Source organism: Populus alba, chromosome 4, assembly GCF_005239225.2.
Source record: "Populus alba chromosome 4, ASM523922v2, whole genome shotgun sequence".
Lineage (NCBI taxonomy): Eukaryota > Viridiplantae > Streptophyta > Magnoliopsida > Malpighiales > Salicaceae > Populus > Populus alba.
The window spans coordinates 20,409,888-20,434,381 of NC_133287.1; the positions used below are offsets into that span (position 1 = coordinate 20,409,888).

Sequence of the window (24,494 nt, forward strand, 5' to 3'; positions counted from 1 at the left end):
ATAATGTTTATTTTTGTTTTTGTTTTAAATTAATACTTTTTTGTTAATGATTTAAGATTGTTTTAATGGGCTGGAATTAAAATAAATTTTTTAAAAATAAAAAATATTATTTAAAAAATAAAAGAAATATTCTACATTTACCACGATCCAAGCACAGCTATTAATATCCCTGCATCAACAGAAAGATGAGCTGATTCAAAGAAAGAATGCATTGGGATTCGTAGAACCTTTGTTTCTAGGAACTACAAAAACACAAATTAATCTGAAGCCAACTCAACCTCAATTTTTTTATCCTCTTCTTGCCAGGTAACTAGGCATTTGCCTTAAAGTAAACCTGTCCTTTTCTTGATAGTTATTGCATACTTCCAATTTGACAAATAATATAGTAAAACATTACACCACTTACCTACTCTTCCTCCCTGTCTTTGTCTGATCTGCTATGCTCTCTCACTCCTTCACTCCCTCCCACCTTCACTCACCCGTTTTAGACTTCTTGGCTGTGTTTCTTTGTCCTTGTTTCTTCTAGTATTCGCTGTTTCATCACATTCATTGGTACCCACATTTCTAACCTCATGCTGTCCTGTCACTTACAAAGCTTGTCAGGTTCTTCGAACTTTCCCCTCCTGCTTTGTGCGTTTCTGTGGAAAAAGGAGAAGATTTTATTCAACTGGGTTGCATGTTTTTATTCACATTGTCGTAAAAATTTCTTGCTTGGATTCCATGAGTTGTCTAGCTGATGAAGATTGTGCAAATTTGTCTTCTTTATTTCATCAAGTTTCTGCCTTTTTTTTTTTGTTCTCATGTTAGGCGTATTTTGACTCGAGTGGACTTAAAGTTTCCATTTTTTTGACAATGGGGTTTGTGATTTTTGGCTTGGATTAATTTTGGGAATTTTATGTTAGGAAATAATTGTTGTTTTTGGTTCATTTTGCTCTTCAATCCTCCCATTTGTTGACTAATTGCTTGGATTCTCCTCTAAAGTCGCATTTAGGGTGATTACATTTTGATTTCATTCCTTTTGTACTAGAACCTTATGGTCTTGACTTGGTTGTGACATTCATGAAGTAGCATTTGATATTGCCGGGAAACCAGTTCAGTCTTTCTTCATATTGGTCGTTTTGTGGTTTGGAACTAGCCTTGGGACAATGCAAACGATCTGCCTGATTTTATTGTTCTTGGTAGTAGCTGCATTAGGACAATCTGATTTTAAAGCACTTTTGGAGCTCAGGAAGGGTTTTGAGAAAGACCCATCAGGGAAAGTTTTTGACTCATGGGACAGCAAGTCCTTGGCATCTGATGGGTGCCCTCAGACCTGGTACGGGGTTACCTGTGTCAATGGTCATGTGGTTTCAATCACTCTAAATGATGTTGGTCTTGTTGGAAACTTCAGTTTCCCAGTTCTTGCTGGCTTTAAAATGCTTCGAAACTTGTCGGTTTCGAACAACCAGTTGATGGGCACTATCTCGAATGTTGGTTCCATCGAGTCCCTTGAATTTCTGGATCTCTCATCCAATTTTTTTCATGGGTTTGTTCCTTCTGGGGTGTCAAAGTTGAAGAATTTAGTGCTTCTGAATCTTTCTTCAAACAATTTTGAAGGCATTGTTCCCTCAGGTTTTGGCAATCTCGATAGCTTGGAGTACTTAGATTTGAGTCATAATAGCTTTTCTGGGGATATAATGGGTCTTCTTTCCCAGTTGGACATTGTGGTTCATGTTGATTTGAGCATCAACCAATTTTCTGGTTCATTGGATTTGGGACTCGGAAATGCTAGCTTTGTTTCATCAATCAAGTATTTGAATGTAAGCCACAATTACTTGGTTGGGCAGCTCTTTGCTCACGATGGAGTGCCGTATTTTGACAGCTTAGAGGTCTTTGATGTTAGCAATAATCAGATAACTGGGCCTATTCCCCCCTTCCAATTTGTTGTTTCTCTTCGGATTCTTAGGCTTGGTGGCAACCAGTTATCAGGGTCTTTACCAGAAGCTCTTCTGCAAGATAGCTCGATGGTGTTGATTGAACTGGATCTTAGCCTTAATCAACTTGAAGGTATGTTGCTTTTAACAACACTTGGTAGTCTTTTATTATTACATATACACTTCTTCACATTTCCTTGTAACTTCAGGAGAAGTAGACTTAAAACTAATTTGGTGTTCTATTTATTTCCTCTTGTGCATTGCAGCATTGGAATGATCTGTTTAATTACAAGTAGAATTATAACAACCCTGGTGAGGATAATGGAAGAAATATTTTTTGCCCCTTCCATGTTTGAACATTGAAAGTCAATGTGAAATCTGGAAAATATTGAAAACTACTATTGTAGAAACACTCTTAATGCAGTAAGCAACTTGAAAAGCATTTGGAATGTAGAGATTTCTGTTTCCCAACCTTCTAGTATGTTTTTCGGTTATAGTTGTCAAAAGTTATCCATTGATTTTAAATTTGAGAGTTTTTATGATCAAATTTTACCTGTAATTTAAAGTGATTCAAATCCATGGCAGGTCCAGTAGGAAGTATCACCTCTACAACTCTGAGGAAGCTGAATATATCTTCAAACAAACTTTCAGGCCCTTTACCAGCCACTGTAGGCCACTGTGCCACCATTGATCTGAGTAATAATATGCTCACAGGGAATTTCTCCAGAATCCAGAACTGGGGAAATTACGTGGAAGTTATTCAGTTGAGTTCAAACTCATTGACAGGAACTTTGCCTAACCAAACTTCTCAATTCTTGAGGCTAACTACATTGAAGATATCAAACAACTCATTGAATGGTGATCTTCCACCGGTGTTGGGTACATACTCAGAACTAAAGGTGATTGATCTTAGCCTCAATTTTCTTACAGGGTTCCTCCTTCCAGATTTCTTCACCTCAACAACACTGACTGACCTCAACCTGTCAGCCAACAATTTCATGGGGGAAATACCTCTTAAGGAGGTCCATGACTCTAGAGAAAATTTGAGTTTGGTGTCTCTTGACCTGTCACACAATTCTTTAGAGGGATCTTTGCCCCCAGAAATCAGTAAGTTCCATAACCTGGTGTATCTTAACCTATCTAACAACAAACTGAAAGGCAGCATCCCTGGGGACCTTCCTGATGGATTGAAAGGATTTGATGTGTCTTCTAACAATTTTTCTGGTGTGGTTCCTGATAACTTGAGGCGGTTTCCTGATTCAGCTTTCCATCCAGGAAATTCTTTGTTGATTTTTCCTTATTTGCCATCCTCATCAAAGGGGCCTCCAGCCCTTGTGAATTTGAAGGGGGGTCGATCTCGAATGAAACCTGCTATTAAAATTGCTCTGATTGCAAGTATGGTTGGTGCTGCTACTATAATAGCTCTTTTGTCCATGATGATTTATTACCGCACCCATCAGCCGACACATGGTACCAGAAGTTTGAAAGGAGATGAGAGAAGTGAAGGTGTCCCACAGGAGGAGGGTTCTTCCATCTCTTCATCAAGAGTCAACAAAAATCCAAGCCAATCATCTGCATCACTTAGCTTCCACCAAAGTAACTCCCTAACCCAGATGGGGTCTGCATATGATCCAGGGAACACATCCTCAGTTCCACAGAAGTCTAAAGAGCATCTCGAATCAATAACAAAAGATGGAGGGTTGACTTCTCCCCATTTGTCATCTTCAAATGCATCACCTTCTAAAAGCCCGCTATCATCTGACACTCCTGGGGTGTTGAGAGTTAGATCTCCGGATAAGTTGGCTGGGAATTTGCATCTCTTTGATGGTTCTCTAACATTCACTGCAGAAGAACTTTCATGTGCTCCAGCAGAAGTTGTTGGAAGGAGTTGCCATGGTGCGCTATATAAAGCTACACTTGACTCTGGCTATGTAATGGCGATAAAGTGGTTAAAAGAGGGAATAGCTAAAGGGAAGAAGGATTTTGCTAGGGAAGTAAAGAAACTCGGGAGCATCAGACATCCAAATTTAGTTTCTCTTCAGGGTTACTACTGGGGTCCAAAAGACCATGAGAAGATGATAATAACAAAATATATCAATGCGCAATGTTTGGCCTTCTATCTTCAAGGTAAGACATCTCCAGTGAGGCAACATTTTTGTTCCTTTTCTTTCTTTTTTAACTTCTTAAGACGACCATCATGGAAGTCTGGGTGGATATTTTGAATGCCTTGTCGATACGGTGTACAAAACCAACTTGACAGAAATGCATATATATATGTATCGCAGACTTCTGAACAATTATCTCTATATGCCGCAAAATGTTCATCTACTTCTCTCTTTTCCCCTTCTTTTGGTTATAAAAATACTCAGTGTGCTATTCTATCAGTTGAAATGTATATCATCAAATCTGGTTCTATTGTATGTCATAACTAAACAAATTACTAAAGTTTCCTTTTACTATCGCCCATGTTTTTTATTGAGAATAGTTGACTTGCATTGTGTAATTGTCTCGATATAAAGTATTTACTGGTTCAATAATAGAGACTGCAGCAAAAAGGCTTTTACATGCGTTGGTCTTGTTTGTTTCCAACAATGGTGTCCATTTAAAGTGAATTGAGCAGTTCTGTTCTCGCTTTATTGCTTCAACTAGCAGATTAGCTGCATATGTAGGGGTTGAATGCTCTCTCAATATGGCATTGGCAGTCTTGCAGAAATGATTTGCTCCTCAAGGTTCATGAATTGTGCTTGAACTGTAAACCTATATCCTGTAATGTAGCTGTTTTAGTATTTCTTGATTTGTTCGGCTGTGACTATGGAACATGTGTGTGTAACAAGCATGACATAATAAAATTGTAACCATTGCTGCCTCATGCACTTCATTGGCTTTGAAACCCCCTCTTGTGCAAAATTATCAAGAAGACAAGGAAGTTTAGTTACTGGTATAGAAATTCTACGTTTCTGTTCTGAATTTTCCCAATGTTATGCAAGAAATTAACGTTCCTTTTAGGGAATTAAAGATTACCTTTGTGTCTTGTGCAGAATCAGAGCCAAGGAAACTTCAGTCTTTATCTCTTGATGATCGGCTGAGGATTGCTGTAAATGTCGCCCGGTGCCTGAATTTCCTACACAATGAAAGAGCAATTCCCCATGGAAACCTCAAATCTACAAACATTTTATTAGAACCCCCAAACATGAATCCACTGCTCACCGATTACAGTCTCCATCGAATATTGACTTCTGCTGGCACAGCAGAACAAGTTCTGAATGCAGGTGCTCTTGGCTATCGGCCACCTGAATTTGCTAGTTCAAGTAAACCCTGCCCATCATTGAAGAGTGATGTTTATGCATTTGGAGTTATCTTGTTAGAGCTCCTGACTGGAAAATGTTCATGGGAGATAGTTTCTGCAGACCCAGGAGTGGTTGATCTGACAGACTGGGTAAGGTTATTGTCTGAAGAAAACCGTTCCAGTGAGTGCTTCGACAAGCTGCTTACGGATACCCCTAACGCAGAGGCTCCCAGAGTTGTCGATGAAATGCTCCAGGTGGCTCTTAGATGTATCCTACCAGCATCCGAAAGGCCTGACATGAAAACAGTATTCGAAGATCTTTCAACAGTAGCATCATGAAAGGCACCTCAAAGAAAACAGAAGTTCTAACCATTGTTTTTGCCACTAACCCAGTTTATTGCTATTACTGTTCTTTTATTTTTTGGAGGGATACTGCTTCTAATTGTTTCGGTATCTGTTAATGTTCTTAACCTGCAGTTGATCCTTTGAATAATGGCTTTGTATAGGTGGTTTACTGGCTCTTATAGCCCGGGGAAATTAGGGAAATAAATTCTCTCTCAGATGGATGGGTTAAGCCATTCTTTGTTAACCCTATCTTGTAAGGTATACTCTACTCTTTACAAAGTTCTTTTCTGGACGCAAAAATATCCTTTTGCTGCAAGTTATTTATTAATCACTCTCCCTTTTTTTTCTTGACATTGTAAGAATGGGGAAGAGCATTGCTCCTCTAGCAAAAAGAGAGATGTTTGAATGATGCCATGGCACTCTCCTAATCCTTTTCTTTTTATGTTTGCCCTATACAAACAAATTACACTTACCAGTAACACTCCATCATCTTGGATGTTTTTGTATTTTAAAAATATTTATTTGTTAAATTAATTTTTTGTGTGTTTTCAGATCTTGTTTTTGTTTTTGTTTTTGTTTTTGTTTTAATAGATATTAAAAATAAAATTTTAATAAATAAATAAAATAAAATAATTCGTGTTCAAACACAATGACATAAGTGTAATTATATTGATTTAACGAGCGTTCATTTTTTTTGCGTGTATCCATGAATTCTATGTAAAATAAAAATAAAATAAATTCGTATTATTTAATTATTCAGCCAGAAATCGGGAGGGGTTTGTCCCGAATTTAATTGTATATCCCTAAAACCTCGAAACAAGAATAGAAAGGCAAAATTGGTCTTCCCCTCTCCAAGGTGGTCTGTCCCTGTCAGATTTAAGATATTTAAATTTGATAATTAATTATATTTAAGGTGACATGGATCTGATATAGATATTAGACCCAAGATGCTGAATTTGACAATCAATCATGCCTAATATAATATGGATCTAACAAAAATATCAGATTCAATACACTTGAACTTGACAGATCGTTGTGTCCAAGCTAACATAGGTTTGACAAATATGTCAAATTTAAGGTATTTGAACTTAGCAGTCAACCATGTCTAATGTAACGTGGGTCTAACAAACATGTCAGATCCAAAATACCTAGATTTGACACTCAACCATGCCTAAGTTAACGCGGGTCTGACAAAAATACCAAACTCATGATACTTGAACTTGGCAGTCAGCCAAGTCTGATACACTTGAACTTCACAATCAATCAATTCCAAGACAACATGGGTTAGTAAAGATACATAACCCATGACACTTGGACTTAAAAGTTAGTTAAGTCTAAGGTAATGAGCATCATCCCTTAGCATGTCCATGGAAATAACTATCATCAAGAAATAATTCATCTTTTATAGACTTAGCTACATTTGAAATCTTAAATTTTAATATCGCTATATCTTTTTAGGTGTGTAAAATTCCTCCAAAAACCCATTATATTTCTATCAAACATTAATACACATATAAAAAATATTTATCTTTTATTAAATGTTATTAGAGTAATTACATTGCATACCTCCTCTTCACAAAAAAATAAAACCCATCAACTATAAATATACCATGACATTTTCAGAACAAAAATTTATAATTTTTATTCTTTAGTACACATATATTTTCAATTAATTAACCAATTGTCCAATCCAAGAACCCTATTCCCAAACTAGTTGGATTTTAGTTTCCTTCCAAACCCTTTGACTGTTTCGGTTTCTCAAACCGTGTTGCAGTCTTCTTGGCATCGAAGAATATATGAACTGTTCTTCATGTTTTAATGACTCATCTCCAGCTATATAATAAATCCACTCTCTCTTGCTCTCTCTTTGAACCCAGTTACCCTCTCCCTCTCATACATCCAAGCTACACACAAATAACCCCGCCCAGACAGAAGAGCTCAGGTACATGCATGTCATTTCCTGCCTTGTTTTTTACTTCTTTTTTCTCTTTATTATTGTTTCTTCTTGTCCTGAAATCTTTTTTATCCCTAATTATAATTAATTTTCTTGATGTTTTTTGGCATGTGATACACATTGTTTACAACGTGCATTCCATGAATCCAATGTTTTTTTTTTTTCTTTTCTTGAAAGCATGTGTTTGTCCATTGATTGGTTCGAAATATTTTAAATCTACATGGAGCATGCTTCCTTATTTTAACTTGGTGCCGGACACTAAGAAGAGCCTATCAAAGTCCAAGAAATGGTGCCTTGTAATCATAGCTAATTATTTAATTAACTTTTTTCTGAGTTAATTTCTTTATCTAATTACTGGTACTGACTCAGTTTTACTAGCTAGGTAAATATAAAAGAAATTATATAATAAAAAACAATTCAAAACTATACATGAACAGTTGAATTAATATTTAAAATAAAATTTATTTATGAATCCTAGCTATTAATTGAATAAATTACATGTTAAAGTTTCTTTTTATTATATTTTTATTAATACTTAGCACAACTCACTAGGGGTGAGCAAAAAAATTTAAAAAACTGATTAAGTAGAGAAAACTAGAAAAAAAATAATCAAAAAAACTCGAACCGTGAAAAAAAAAACTGATTAAAAATTTAAAAAAACCAACCGGGTCGGTTTTATAAGCCCGAAACAAAAAAAACCCAAACCCTAACAAAAAAACAGAAAAAAAAACCGAGTCAAACCAGTTCGAACCTATTTTTATCCTACAAAATTCAAACCAAACTGAAATCGGTTGGTTTGAACCGGTTTTGGTTTTTTTTTTAAATTCAATTTGATTATTTTTTATTTATTTATATAAAAATCAAACTAAATCAAAAATAATCACCCCTAATATTGACAATAAGCTAGAATCTGAAACCTCATATAAGATCAAAGAGTAGTCTTTTATTTTTGGCAAGCAAATATTTACTTGCTCTACCATGATTTAGCGTTGGCACGATAATTGGGATTTTTCTTTTCTATTTTGGATTAATAATTAAATAGCTAGTAATTATGTCAAAATCACTTCCACCTATTTTTCTTCTTAAATAATATTTTATATCACACGTATCATGTCTTTGATTTATTGGATAAAGCCACTGAGTTAATGCTTACAATCAAAATATTATTTTTTCCCTTTAGAAAAAAATAATTTCTTTAATTTATAGGACAATTACAGCATCAAATAATTAAATCAATCTACCGATGTCTATGAAATTATTTCATGCATTTTTTGCTACAATATTGTGGATTCCTTCTCCTCCAAGTCTTCATAAAAATAAATAATCTAGCACACCTTTTTTTAATAATATATATATAAATATATCAAAATCATAAAAAAATATTAAAAAAATTAATTTAATATATTTTTTATACCTAACACTCTTAAAACGTTATCTAACGTATCTAAACGTAATGTCAAAAGCTAATCCCTCACGCGGTAACGCCGCGCACCGCTCTTTTCTTTTTCTCCTTCTAACATGCAAAATTCCCCATTTACCCCTTATTCGAGTAAATAATTTCTCACGCGGTCTCATCTTTAAGACACGCCTATTTAAAACACCAGACACGATGCAGCACATTCTCTTACCTGCATTTCCGTTTCCCTCTCTGATCTGTTAACAGACACAAAGCCTCAGTCTCAACTCACTGAGTCGATCAATAATCATCAACAATGGCCGACAGAGTTCATCCCCGAGACGACTCGCCACCACAAACCACCGAATTCAAACCTCCTCCCGCAGCAGCACAGCTGCAAGAGGAGTATGATCAAGTACATTACCCAGTGTCACCAAGAAAACCCGATGCTCCTCGGTCAGAGAAACCGGTCCCACCGCCACCAGGAACTTACGTCATCCAAATCCCCAAAGATCAAGTCTACCGAGTCCCGCCACCGGAAAATGCTAAACGCCACGAACGTCTCACCCGCCGCAAGCCTAGTCGTAGCCCCTGCTGCTGCTGCCTCTGCTGGCTCCTCGCACTCCTCACTGCCTTCATCTTCCTCGTTGGCGTCGCTGCCGCTGTGTTCTATTTTGTGTTCCGCCCGGAGTTACCGGGTTATTCAGTCGAGCGTTTGTCGATTTCGGGGTTTAATCTGACGTCATCAAGACGTGTCTCTCCGGAATTTGACGTCACTGTGAGAGCGAATAACCCTAACGATAAAATTGGGATTTATTATAGAAGAGGAAGTTCCGTTGATGTTTTCTATGACAGCGTTAAATTGGCTACCGGATCGTTACCGATTTTCTACCAAGGGACAAACAATGTGACTGTGTTTGTAACGCCGTTAAAGGGGTCTGCCGTTGAGTTAACGAGCGGGGATCGTACGGCGATGATTGATGAGACTAGCAAAGGACAGGTGCCGTTTAAGCTGGCTTTGAGGGCTCCGGTTAAGATTAAGGTTGGTTCTGTTGAGACATGGGAGATTACTGTTAAAATTGACTGTGATTTAACGGTGGATAATCTAACGGCAACTGCAGAGATTGGGTCTAAAAAATGTGATTATGGTGTGGATTTGTGGTAGGGTAGAGTTGGTGAAATTTGGGGATTATTTTTTTTATTTTGGTTAATTAATTATTTTTCGAGGAGATTGTGATTTTATTAGTGGCAAACATGTTAAAGATTAATGGAACAGAGATTGCAGAATTTAAAATATTTATTCGTTGTTTTTTATACATATTTTTATTAATAATTCAAGTTGTGGTGTGCATGTTATGGATTAATGGGATCCATTTTTTCCGCAATTTTTATATTTTTTTATGTTTGTTTAATTCTATATATATATATATATATATATATATAGCAGTGTTTGGTTACTATGAGAATATATTTATTTGTATTTTTTATTTTAAAATTTTACTAAATAATCGAAGTCTAGGTAATGCAAGCCTGCCACAGTTTTCGAATGATTCAGAACTTGGTAGGAAAAAAAAAAAAAAAAGACTATGAAGCAACAACTAATTTTTTTTTTTTTTAATGTTCATAATTGGTAGTGACATGAATGTTATTTTGCCAGGGAACAAGGATCAAGAAAACAAGCATGATGGAGAGACAAAACAATTACATTATGTCTTAATTGGTAGTGTGTGTTAATCTAGATTAACTTAAAATGATATTATTTCAATATTTTTTTTATAAAAAATTAAATAACATTGTTTTGAAATTTTTTAAGAATTAAAATGGGTTTTGTTTCAGGTTTTAATGAGGTCAGAAGTTGATTTATCAAGTCAAATAGTTTGATGGTTTAATTTCAGCACAAATCCCAAGTCTTTGAATCACCACATTGAGTTTAATTATATCAAGTCTGTTTAATTTTGGCTTAATTTTAGTTTTTAGAACATTCTTAAAATTTTATTGGCGAAATAAGCATAGTTTATTACGTGTCGCAATTGAAAAACACGATTTTTATAGTTTATTGCTATTCAGAATAACGTCATCTTTTAAAAAATATTAAATAGCAAAAAAAAAAGAGAAAAAAAGATCCTGAAGATAAATCGAAACTCTAATTATAACATCATTAATAATATAAAAAAGATCTCAACATGATAAATCAAATGATATTAAAAAAGGTTAATAACAATAACTAAAGTAAATCACATTTACTGTATAGAGGGTGACTCCCTTGTCTTAAAATGAACTGTAATAATAAAAAATATATATTAATTTTGCTTTATAATTTTTTTTTCATTTTGAACCTGAATCTATGACATAATTACCTAGCCAAATCAGCCACCAATCAAGGTCTTCCAGACTAGTGAAATTATTAAAAACACCAGTATTTCTTTTCGTCACATTTTATTTTGCTCCTGTCACATCCTGGGATTCTTTCATCAAAGGAAATAATTAATTAAAAATATCAACAGTGTCAATGCAAGCACACCTGAAATTACGCCTTAATTTCGAGGCTTCTGTGATCAATCACCTAACAATGTCAGCTGGCATTGAGTTTTGAAATTATGTTAATGTTAGGCTGGAAGGTTCCTTTTTTCTTAAGTTTTTGCTTTTTTGATACTATTATTTGTTCTTATGCTGAAATTTCTTTTATGATCGCTTTCTGTGTTTTAACTAAAGTTTTCTTTCCACCACCACTGCCGCCTGCGGCGGCGGTTTGCTTATTGGACATTAATGAATCACATAATTTTTTTTGTTTTTTACATTCATAAACCCTAATGTTGAAAACTTGCTGGTATTTTTTGGGCAAGCCTGCACGGTGGTCCACAAGTTGGAAAAATTCAAGATTTACAAATATTTCAATGTAGGCAACATGGATGTTTTTAACGTATCAAAGTAACACCAAGAAAACACAAAACCATCACTGGAGGCTTATATGGTCGTTAATTTCAGGGCCCGTGGGATTAGTCGAGGTGCGCGTAAGCTGGCCCGGACACCCACGTTAAACTAAAAAAAAAAGAAAACACAAAACCACAAAGAAAACCTTGAGAACTCCTGGGTATAACCGAATGCATGGAACCAAAGTCAGAAACTCAGAATCTTCTCATAAAACCGCTTTTGAAGTGCAAAACCACCCCCTTTATAACATCTTTTTATTTCTCTATAAATTTTTATTTGCCTCTTTGTTTCAGCTTTGATTTAACCAAAAACAGCCACCAAGAACCCTTTTATTCCTTTCCTCGTATGCAAATGCAGCATCCAATTGATCTCTATCTGAAATCCTTAGCCTGTCTGAGTTTCTTACTGTCAAGTTGATACAATGCAACAGAATTGTTCCCTCTTCTCTGTAACCAAGCTGTTTTTTTTTTCCCCTGATTAAGCAACTTGCTGTTGGGACTTCACTCTTTCATAATTACTCTTGGTATCTTGGATTTCCTTTTCAAGTTCTGCATACATCTTGACAGAATCCTCAGCAAACTTATGCAACTGACCCAGAAATCCCTCCAGGCTTGATCGAAAATGCTTGAAACCTAGGATACAATCCTCCAATGCTTCATCTCTCAACATGTTAACTGCTGAATCACTGCCATTATCAGCCTTCCATGGTGAAAGGTTCGCATTCTTCCCTTGGTTCTTCTCTTGGCGTGGTAAAAAGCGAGCAGTTTCAGCTGCTAAACCCTTTATAGATTCTGCGACTTCCTTTGCAGGCAGGGTCTGAAGTTTGTCCAACCAGACACCACAGGTGACATATACAGGAGGGCCATAGTATCTTAAAGTCTTAGATGGTTCCGGTTGCCTCCTTTTTCTCTTGGCAGGTTTGCTTGGAAAAAAGACACATTTAAAAAGCCAACTATTTATAGCCTGCAGGTACGAAATCTGAGCTCCAATCCACTTAGTAAAACTTGAAGATAGAGAGCTCAGTTCTTTTTCAAGATGAACAGTAACCTGCCGATGTGACTCTGACTGTATAGATAACTCGGCATTGCAATTGTTGTATGCTTTTGTAATGATGTTAAACTGAAGCTTGTGGCATTCAAACATCACCTCCCACATCCGACTCAGCCTGCAAGTGGCAGAGAGAGTGAATATCAAAGTAGAATATCTACTGAAACTATATGCACAATTCTCTCAGAAATGAGCTTCTATAAGCTTCTACTATGTATATCTTTCCATGAATTATTCGCAAGGAAAGGACTGGTCATCTGCCCTAATCAGTGAAAGGAATATAATTTTGTTAGGAAGGATCAGAGTGCTTTAGTGAATCTCCAACAAAGAATCCAGCTTTACCATTCTATTGCAGCCATTATTAAGTTCCATGTATGTTCAGTAAATATTTACTCAAGTCAATACACAAGTAGAAAGTCTCTCATGGTTCATCCCACTTGAGGAAGCCTTTCAGCGTCAAGCTTAATTATAATGCAATCATGATGAGAGACTTGAGTTTATCAATGCATAATCATGTAGAACCTCCTACAGTTCAATTAATTTAGTCAACTTCCAGTTCAACTAAAAGAATACATACCCATCTATTAATTCCTCAAGTTGTGGCTGGAGCTCTTTGTCTCTTAATTCCTCAATCCTCTTCGATATGGAATCAATTCTGTGAAGTGCAACTCTGATTCTCGAGTGTAGATCTTTAACAATGGCACGGGTTTTATCAATTTTCACGTTGTGGAGACTTTTTCCATTTGATTCCAGTTGTCTTAAAACTTTACAGTTCGTATCATACTCCCTTCTGACCATCTCACTAGCCTGAAATTTAGAGCAAATACTATATAGCTTGTGAACACTTTCTACGTTTTCTTTGTTTGCAATGTCCAATTTAGGTGTCTACTAAATTGAAAATCAATATTGATAATTAAGCTAACATGCATAAAAAAAACAAGATCCTGTAAAGAGTGAATGGTTGATGGAGAACAACATATATGAAAAAAAAAAAAAAAAGCAGTGACACATCACCACTAAAATTTTAATTTTCCCGTGTTATCCTATTTAAACAAAAAATCAAGTCAATCAACATTTGGTCTTTTTTATTCACAGTATCTATATTGTGGAACATTAAACAATTATTATAATTTAATTAAAATATTAAATCATATTGGAAAGACAATCCAGGGACAGAGTAAAAGGGAGAGGAAGTGGCAAAATCTGTTAAGGATAGCAAGAATGAACTCCAATGAAGGCATTTTCCCTGTTAGAAACTACTTACTTAAATATTTACTTTGATTCCCACACCGTGTAGCAAAACATTTATTTTGATTTCCTACACCATGTGAGTGACTGAGACACATCGAGTTTTATCTTAACTAATAATATGGAAGGATAAATCAATCCAAAAAGAAAAACGTCTAGATTGCCTAGAAAACAATTGAAAATCAATAGAGAAATGACTCAGGCAACAGCATATCTGTTGTCCCAAGGGAAAACTTATCTCAAGAACAGCAAACTGAGATCAACTGAAAAGTAACAGGGTACGATTCTCAGCAACAGGATGCCTAACCTAACAAGGGATAAACTAGCCAAACAAGAGGAGCAGAACCAGATTGCAGAGTCCTACATGCTTAGGATAAGTTGACCAATGAAAATAACTGGTGAGGAGGGGAAGCATAAGTTTCACAGTTTGTTTTGTATTCCCTTGAGCATTTCTGTTAAACCACTGGAATGTGATCATTTACAACGGATCTTTGTGCACCTCTCCATCATCACGTGACAGCAAAACAAGTAGACTGCATTTATTATCATATGAAAATCAGGAAAAATACATGAACAGCAGTAATGTCAACACTGTACCTTTACTTCCTCATACAGCTTCCTCTCCCATGCATATAATCTGTCTAGAGTTGAGGCATGACTACCAGAGATCATGCAAAAATTATCAAAAAGATTACCAACTGGATCATCTGAATCATCCTTGGCGTTTAATCCAAGAGGAGTCCTGGATGAAGATGATTGCGAAGATGTCGTCCTATGCCAAGTTAAGTAATTCATATCGTTTTGGGCAGGCTCTACGTAAACAGTAGAAAGAATTAGAACGTAATAAAGGAAAAGTTTTTTAAGGTCTTGAGGTATTGTTCTCTATAAGATTTTTTTTAACTACAATTACACATTTTATATCACAGCTTAACAGCACAATCCTAAATATAACAGTAAAAGCAATTAAACAATCCCCAAAGAGATATTGATAGATTTCAATGTGCTTTTTTTATCTTCCTTTTCAACAGGTGAAGGTAGTGGATGAAAAGACTTGTGCCCTGTACTTTGAAACAGAAGATGACTTAACATGGTCTTGACTCTCAACTCATCCTAAGACATCATTTTCATTAACTCTATACTACACGTTGGGAAAATTTTTATAATATATATTCATATCTGATATATCTAAACAACAACGTTCAGGACATCATGTAATATTATGTAGAATTTGCTTCAGTAAATCACAGCTTCAACATAGATTATGATGAATCTTTCAATCACCAGAACTTTAAACCATATGTATCCTCATGATGGACATTCCAGAAGCAATGTCCATGTTAATCCATCCAAAATGGTAAACTATTGCCAAATGGAAGGGGAAAAAATAATTTGCATTGAGTTAAGGGAGCTACCTTCTTGCACTTGGCTAGGGTCTTCCCCGCAAGATAAACAGGCCTTGAAGAATGTAGATCCCACTGATCCATCTGCAAGAGTATAAAATTTACCAGTTCAGGGCTGAAAAGGAACGCCAAGTGATTAAATTATCTTTAAATTGAAATTGATATGTAGTTATCGGTCTTCAACAAAAAGCCAAAGTCCCCATCAACTTTCTACAATGAAGGCTTCAAACCCGCAATGAGCCCTATCCAAGTAAAGCCCAACCTGGGTCAATCACTGTGTCTTTCAAATACTAAGAGGTGAGAGAAAGAAAAAATGTTTTGAGTATATTTTCCAAGACCTCATGGAAATAAACATCTTCTAATTATGTCACGGATGCCAAAAAATGATAAGATAATAAAAAACAAAATTGAAAAATATTATTTCCCTAATACCATAGGTTAAGAGAGAGAAAGAGGCCATACTTTCTTTTCCAGGTACCACTGGACGGAAATGCAATTTATTTGCTTCAAGCATCCTCGGAACCTCTTTCCCAGATTCAGAAGCTTTTATAAAGAGATACTCTATATCTTTTATGCTTGCAAAGAAGTCCTTAGGGGAAACCTTATTTTTTGATTGATCTTCCTTCATCGGTGTTTTCTGTCTGTCAGCTGAAACAGAAACTGCTGCTGATAGTGTTCTTAATGGCAACAAACCAGGAGAGTTACCTTTCTTCCCATTCAATAGCTCAGTTTCTGAAGCTGCACCACTTGCGGAAGGCGTGATTTGTGAGGCACTAGGTGCAACAAGATCATGTACCCTATTAAGATTTTCAAAACTTCGCACCAAAGTATCCACAGGAGGGTCATCAAATTCATCTTCCGAACCCTCAGATTCTGCAATTTCATGAAACGAAGCTTTCTCTCCTTCGTCTTCCAGATCAGGAATTCCTTCCTCTTCCCGGAGCTGTCTTAAATAATCAGCACTGCCGAACCCATGGTTCAGTTGCATTCCATCTTGAAAAGAAAACTGATGATCAATTGGATGAAAAGGTACGAAGTAATCCCATTGAGTCGTCCCTGGTGGTACTGATGAAGCATCAAACTGTGACGTTTCATGTTTCTCAGTGGAACGAGGAGTGGTATTTTGTGGGGTACTGGATGACGTTACTGTCCCTGTAAAAACTACAGGAGGTTTCTCTTCAATTGTTTTAGAAGAAAAGCCCCTAAATTTCATATGATGTGCCTGAACCTGACTTGAGCTGGGAGGAGATGGTGATGGAGAAAGGTTTGCAGCTGCATCAACAGGGTGAAATAGAGATGGAGAGGAGACTGAAAAATGGGAAAGCGACTTCTCAGTCAAAGCAGGTGGCTCTGGCGTTGCACTGGTGGAGATGGACAACGAAGATTCAATAGGAACTTCAGGTTCAACAAACTTCCTAAGAGCAATTCCTGTACTTCTCAGTGACTGAATATACGTAACATGAGCTGCTGCAAGCGAGCACCGGCCATCGAGGGCTTGCCTGACAAATTTCCTTCTTTCACGACAAAGCTGCAAAGCCTTGTCTTCTTCTATTTTAGAACTTGAAGCACCCATTTCCCAGATCCAAATGTTTCAATCCCCGCTTTATCAAATTGTCAAGGCATAGGCTTCTTCCTGAAAATCAATGGATTAGAAACTTCTAAGATAATGCAGCAATAACTTGCACACACCTGAGAAACTCTATATTATACAGAACAAATACAGCACATTTCAAGCGATCAAATCTTAGAAAAGGAGCAAACTTCTATAATTCAGATTTCAATTTAACAGAGAAGAAACTATACATAGATTTCTCATAAAAAAGACTTCACAATTCACAACGATTTTAAAAAACAAAAAATGTGCCATCTCAAATTACTGAGATAAGTGGAAAATTCGTGCAATTTTGCCCCAGCAACTACAAATAAGAAGTCCAAGGCCATTCCAAACCCTGAGCTAATGAAGTAAGGAAAAACCAACCCAGGTTGCAAATAAACACACTGAATTAATTTAAACACTCAATTCGGCCATTGTAAAGGCATGAGGATCCTGAAATGTGGAGGCATAAGAAACTGTACTGGTATAAAAATCATGACTTTGAACAGTGACTTCAATCCTTGGATCCAAGAGTATGCTTGATATGAAAAACCATTATCCTGGACTTTTGTACCAAGCCAAAGAAAGAAAAATCATTTAAAGTTTAATTTGAAACAAAAAGCTACACAAACTAAAAACTCAAAAACTGTTAAATTCAAAACTTATGTCTAAAAAGAAGAAAACCCAAAAGAAGAGTGGGAATCTCTATGAATATTCATGTGTCCAAGCTCTAAAGCCAAAAAAACACTAATTATTGTATCAACACAACAAACATCAAACTACAAAATACACAGGTAATCAAAACTCAGCTGTAACCAAAAAAGGACCTTTTTGCATACTTTACAACCTCTATCTCTGCTTAATTTATCAACTAACCAAAAAAGAAAACATCAGGAGAGACATGGAGAGAAAGAAACCACCACCTCTCCAAAGAAAGAAAACCCATTAGACTGAATCAATCATGCATCGAAAAATATCAAATTCAAGCCAAACAAAACCCAGCAGAACTAGAAATTTTCTTCTTTTTTTTATAAAAAAAACACAATGCTTTCATGCCAAACCAATTAAAGCAAAATTCACAAGACTACAAAGAAAAAAAAAACTATCAATCTTAACCAATTAAAAACACCAAATAATCAATCAAAACTCAATATTCATGCCAAATCAATTAGAAGTTAATCAAACCAAAAAGGAAAGAAATGAAATTAAGGTGGTTAGTGGGTCACCAGAGAAAAAAGATGAAGTAATGTAATCCAATCAGAAGAAGCCACTGCTAGTAAAACATAGTATGATAGACAGAGGGAGAGCGTGGAATTCAGAGCAGACTCAGATGAGAAACAGAATCAACATTTCTTCTTTAAGTAATGTTGTACAGATACAATGAGAAATAATAAAGAATTTTGGTTTCAGACACAGAGAGAGAGATTGTACAGTACACTTAAGAGAGGGAGGGGGAGATGGAGAATCTGGTAGGGGTAAGGTAAGGTAAAAGGTAAAAGGGAAAGGGGAAAGGGGCGGTGGTTCCATGCAAAAACGCAATCTGCAAAGAGGAACAAAACTATAAACAAAACATAATTTGAACATGAAAGTTACGTTGTCTTTTGGACTACACTTCAAGGATAGATTTTTTTTATTATTATATAATAATAAAATAAATTATAGTTATTGGATTGAATATAATTTTATTAAATGAATTTATGTGTATTGGAAGGATCATTATTATACGAAGATTATCACTTATATGAGTTAGTTTTATTTCAAATATTTATTTAGTATGTTTATCAATGATTTAAATCACTGGGATAAGATTTATATAAAACCTAATTAAATAATTTTAAAGATTTTTTTTATAAAAAAATTGAAATATCATCATTTAAGATAAAATGGATAGTTTAAATTGACTCAATAATTTATAAATTAACTTAACAATCCCATGATTTAAATTCTAAATAAGTTTTGTTGAAGTGCAGTTTAAATAAAAGTTTGTATTAAATCTAAATTAAATCTTAAACTAAATTAAATTTAAAAACAAATAAAAAAGTTATAAAATAATTTAAGCTAAAACTTTTTTAAAAATAATCATATTGTATTGACCAGTCAATTCTAATCAATAAACAAAATTTAGAACTCATGTCAAAATATGATACAATTAGGCATAGTTTTTTTAAGTTAAGCAATAAAAAAAAAGATGAAAATGCATTTAAAAAAAAAAATCAAGAGGAAATACATATAAAAAAAAAGCCCAAGTGTTGTGTTACAATCCATTGAATTCAACAATTCGCATCAAAGGACTCAACCGGGTTTAATAGTTTTTTTTAATAAATTTATGTTACACCTAAATCAAGAGTAAAAGGAATTTGAAAAAAAAAAAAAAAATAGATGTGTGGACTTAACAATTCGGTGAATAAAAAAATCTCAAACCCATACTTGCCTAGGCCTTATATATATATATATTTTTTTTTAATTTTTAAAGGGGCGATTGTCTACCTTTTTTATTTAAAATAAATAAATAAATCAAAATATATCGCTTATCTGCCTAAAATCAAGCCATTATAGTGGTAGTTGGAAAATCAAGCTAGAGATTTTTTTTTCCCAAATATATATATATATATTTTAATTTTTTTTCTATCCATAAAGTTAAATGTCCTTTCAGCATAAAGTTAATGATGTTATTTTAACTTGCGGTCTTAATTATCAGACATCGATTGATTTACCATATTAATTTATACTGGTTTTTCAACTGGTCAGACTTTAAATTTATTTTTAGAGTTCATTAATTTGAGTTCCAATAAATCTCAGGGCCACTGAAGCTTACATGGTCGTTAACTTCAAAATTCCATGTGAATTAGTTAAGGTACATATAAGTTGTCCCGAACACTCACATTAATAAAAAAAAAAATTAATTTAGTCAAAATTCAGATGACTCAACAAAATTCAAGTGAATTAATCATGTTTTAATGTTTTTATTTAATTTTATCTAAAATATTATCATTTTATTTTCTTAACATTAATGTCTGAATTCATATTATTTCATTAAAACAATAAAACAACATCATTTTAAAAATAAAACCAGTTTGATTCGTTAATTCACGAGTTAATCCGGGCTAGTGCGGCAGTTATATTCTGTGATGTCTCTGTTTTCTTCTCAAAACTTCTTGCACGCACTCCTCTGAGAATATGCTGAGAAAAAAGAAAAAAAGAAAGAAGTTTCAACTTCTAGTGCCTAATAGAACCTCCCCCGGTCACCATTCCATGCTAGCTGCTTAAGTATCACCATCATCTTAATTTATATTTTTAATTCTCAATTATTAGAATAATTTATATAAAGAACGTTTCTCATTAATTATTTCTTATGCACAAATTTAATTGCAATTATCAGAATTTGGTTGCTGTAAAAACATTGATTCATGACTTTTTTTTACGAATTATTAGGACACGACAACAAATATGCTTTTATCTCTCTCTTTTTTCTATGAATTTCTTTTTTAAAGTCTTGAGAGAATTTTGTTTCTATGTATAAAGAGAATCTTGGTATGAGCTTTTGCGAGGTTCTGACAACAAAGTGGAGATTCGACAATTTTTTCTTTTCTTTTTTCCTTTGATCTTGACAATAAAGTGGAGATAAGACAATTTTTTAGTTGAAAACATAGTTGTTTTTATCCAATTAGAGAATTTAAACCCAGATTATTATTGGATTATCCAGTTAATATATAAATAATTAAATTAATTTAAATTAACTCAGATTAATTAAAATATAATAAAGTAGAGATTAAACAAAAAAAATTAAGGGAGAGTGATAGAGAAAGCATCTCTTAATTTCGTGGGTTCAGCTATACTTCTGTACAAAACATTTAGCCGAGTATTTGACTAACTATGTTATGATAGTTGTTATTATTAAAAGAATCTTAAAGGGATCGTGATTTTATTGTAGCTTTATTTAGTGTTTAATTGTTTACATGAATTGGAGTAATGATTTTTTTTTTAATTCTTAACTTCATCCTTTAATTTTTTTAGTTTTCACAATTAAATCTTTTTAAGCCCAAATTAACATTTAATTGCATATGTTTTGGGGAAGGAAAGTTAAATTAAAAAACTGGGAACTTAAATGAAAAGAAAGGGTAAAATAGGTGGTGACTTAGAATAAAAAGGTTTATTTTAATCTCCTATCTTTTTTAGTTATTAAGTGATTGGTCCCTTTAATTTTAGAAAATTCAAATTTGATGCCAATTTTTTTTTTTTTCATTTTTCAATCCTTTATTGGTGGCAAGATAAAGAGAGAGGGTTGCTAGATTCTGTTGTAGATAAAGAGAATTATCACTGACAACGATTCTAATTTCTAGTCATCAAAGCAATTGATTTTATGTCAAATAATTCTATATAATGAGAAAAGTTTAAATTATGTTTTTTTTCCTTCTTGAAAGTGCCTAAAAAAACAAATTTAAGCTCAAGAAGATTTTTTATTTTGGGTTATGATTTTTTTTTTTTTTTTTGTGTTTTTGGAGGTCATAAATTGAGTTAACAAGGTTCTTAAAGTGTTCTTTAGATGTTTTGAGAGAAAAAAGTTGAAAAGAAGTTTTTAAATGGAAAAAATAGAAACCCTGTTTTTCTAGTTATCACAATGGATGGAATTTGAAAATTATAGACGACATATTGTCTATTTTTTTTGTTAGAGAGATTGAGATGGATGATATGTCTTCCATCTCATTAACTTAAAAATTAAAATTAAAAGCCTATGCACGTGCTATTTTTTTTATGGGTTAGGTGCTTGGCCTCAATATTCTTTCTTTTTTTAATTTTGATTTTTTTAATTAATAACATTTTTTATATGTATTTTTTTAAAAAATATTTTTTAAGTTTGTATTTTAATTAATATCCATTCTCTGTAATTTTCTTGGATTATTTAGTTTTTTTTTAAAAATAGAAATTATTATTTTTTAATTATATTAGATTTGTTTATTTTTTTAAGAGATTAGTACGATTCATCTATTTGTTTTTACAATATTTTTAATATGTATAGCTTTACATAATATTTTTTTTAAATAAATTTTATGTGTGGCAATTTATATTACAAATTAATTTTAATAAATAAATTATAATTAAAAATGACCCGCATTACTATATATTAAATATCTTGTATATACTTGTCTTTTAATTTTTTTTATTTTTTTTATTTATCATACTGATTATTTATTTATTTATACAATAACTATTAATCTACTTAATTAAATGCATATATAAATTTTTCAATTTACATTTATAAATTTTTGTATTCAAATATGAACAGATAAATATCTTGTAAAAACAAAATAAAACACAGTCGTTTTTATTAAAAATGGTTAATATATATGAACAGAGATATATATTTTTTTTCCCCAACGATCCCAATAGTGAAAATTACTTGCAGGGTAATTTCGGAACCATAAACAGCTCGATATGTTAGTAATTTTGTATTATCTTGCAACCACAGGCCACAGCCTATGCTCGACAGATACTTCTAAAGCAACTCTTGAGCCTCCTCAAGAAAACATCGAAGCACTACTCGAGAGCAGACAAGGCATGTTCCAAGAAAAAAAGCAGCTTTAATTGATGCATTATATCTTTCCTAGGTTATTGTTATCATTTTTTTTATTTGTTTTATTTGCTCTTATTATTTTTTTATTTGATTAAAATATAATTAATTAAATTGAACTAGTCTAGTTAACCAATCAAGTCATAGTAATTTTTTTTTCTTCTTTAAAATATATTTGTGCTGTCTAAATATTATTTTTAACACAAAACAATCCTACAGCATAGCGTTGGTCCACAACTAGTTATATCTATAATAAAAAAAAATGTATGAAATTATCACTGATTTAACATCTAAATATTATTTTTAACACAAAAAAATTCCTACAGTATAGCGTTGGTCCACAACTAGTTATATCTATAATAAAAAAAATGTATGAAATTATCACTGATTTAACATTTAAAAAGCTAGGCATCATTCTAATATCTAGTAATAACTATGTACTATTTTTTTTACATTATTGACATTATTATATAGGTGGCTCGTGATATGTGCTAAACTAATTTTTTCTTAATATAAAAATGATGTTAAGGTGATACTTGTGTTTATAAAATCAATAAAAACATGAGATTCAGGTAATTAATTCAAATAGGTTTGATAAGCTTTGTAATATAATAATATGATTAAAAAAATATCAACAATAAATAAAGCAAAATTTTTTTTATTAATGTTTCAATGCAAAAAAAAAAATAATAATTCATGCAAGTACCATGCAATATTCTTACAAAGGGTTTTTATTACCTTATTTATTAACAAAACAAAAATTAAATGAAAAGAAGATAATCAAATAAAAAGCAAAAAAAAAATAAAAATGATTTGCTTTCTATAGACTTATTTCAGTTTCATGACCCAAGTCATAAGTTTGATGGGTTAATTCAGTTAATTCATATTTTTTTTTTATTGATTTGTTTTTTTTATATATTTTTATTCATTAAGAATTAGACTTTATGATTTGTTTTTTATGAGGTTATCTTGGTCTCATAACAAGTTTGTTAGGTTAACCCAAGTATACTCAAATCATTTTTCTAGTCTTTTTTTAATTGAATTTATTTTTTTTAATTTTATTTTTTAATATTGAGTTGATTGAAAATTATATTTCACAATTATTCTAACCTTATGACCTAGATCACTAGTTTGTTTATTAACCTGAGTTAACTCAAGTAATTTTTTTAGTTTATATTCCATGAGGTTATTATACTTTCATAACTCGGGTTGTTTTTTTTTTTTATTTGTTTTCTATAAAGTTATCATGGTCTCATGATCCAGGTCATAGGTTTAACGTGTTAAATCAGGTTGACATAGGTTATTTTTTGTGTCCTTTTTAATTGATTTTTTTCAACTTTATCATTTAAACACTAAGTTGATTGAAAATTAGATCTCATAATCTGTTTTGATTTTCTTTTTATGAGGTTATCTAAATTTCATGACCCGAGTCATGAATTTGACAAGTTAACTTGAGTAGTTTTTCTAGATTCTTTTTTTAATTGATTTTTTTTTAACATTGAGTTGATTAAGAATTACACTTCATAAATTGTTTTGATTTTTTTTCCATTGCGTTATTATGGTCTTATGACTAAAGCTATAGATTTTTCAGGTTAACCTGAGTAATCTCGGTTAGTTCAACGTGTTTTATTTTGATATTTTTTTTTAAAAAAACATTATTTCAATTTTTTTTTAGTGAAATTTTTTTTTTTTATTTATCTAGATTATTTTTGAATCTATCAAGCTAATGGGGTTAACCCCCACATGATTAAAGTTTTTTTCTGCTAAAAAATGTTAGTAATGCATGAATTTTTTTTTTTCATTTTAAAAAT

At 33.0% G+C, this 24,494-nt stretch overlaps 3 protein-coding genes across 3 annotated transcripts; 2 read left to right on the forward strand and 1 right to left on the reverse strand.

The window, feature by feature from the left end:
- The first annotated feature begins 373 nt into the window (after positions 1-373).
- On the forward strand, positions 374-5,872 carry LOC118038962 (probable inactive receptor kinase At5g10020). Its single transcript, XM_035045518.2, has 3 exons — positions 374-2,046; positions 2,499-4,040; positions 4,952-5,872. Exons 1-3 carry the CDS (start codon positions 1,146-1,148, stop codon positions 5,536-5,538), a joined length of 3,030 nt encoding a protein of 1,009 aa, XP_034901409.1. The 5' UTR covers positions 374-1,145; the 3' UTR covers positions 5,539-5,872.
- A 3,232-nt stretch (positions 5,873-9,104) lies between these two features.
- Positions 9,105-10,190, forward strand: LOC118038961 (NDR1/HIN1-like protein 13). The gene has a single exon (XM_035045517.2). The coding sequence runs from the start codon at positions 9,211-9,213 to the stop codon at positions 10,057-10,059; it is 849 nt and encodes a 282-aa protein (XP_034901408.1). The 5' UTR covers positions 9,105-9,210; the 3' UTR covers positions 10,060-10,190.
- A 1,567-nt stretch (positions 10,191-11,757) lies between these two features.
- On the reverse strand, positions 11,758-18,661 carry LOC118038959 (nitrate regulatory gene2 protein). The gene is made up of 6 exons (XM_035045516.2): positions 18,341-18,661; positions 15,983-17,153; positions 15,533-15,604; positions 14,718-14,932; positions 13,450-13,679; positions 11,758-12,990 (listed from the first exon to the last, which is right to left on the reverse strand). The coding sequence occupies exons 2-6, from the start codon at positions 17,091-17,093 to the stop codon at positions 12,303-12,305; spliced, it is 2,316 nt and encodes a 771-aa protein (XP_034901407.1). The 5' UTR covers positions 17,094-17,153; positions 18,341-18,661; the 3' UTR covers positions 11,758-12,302.
- Positions 18,662-24,494: the final 5,833 nt, after the last annotated feature.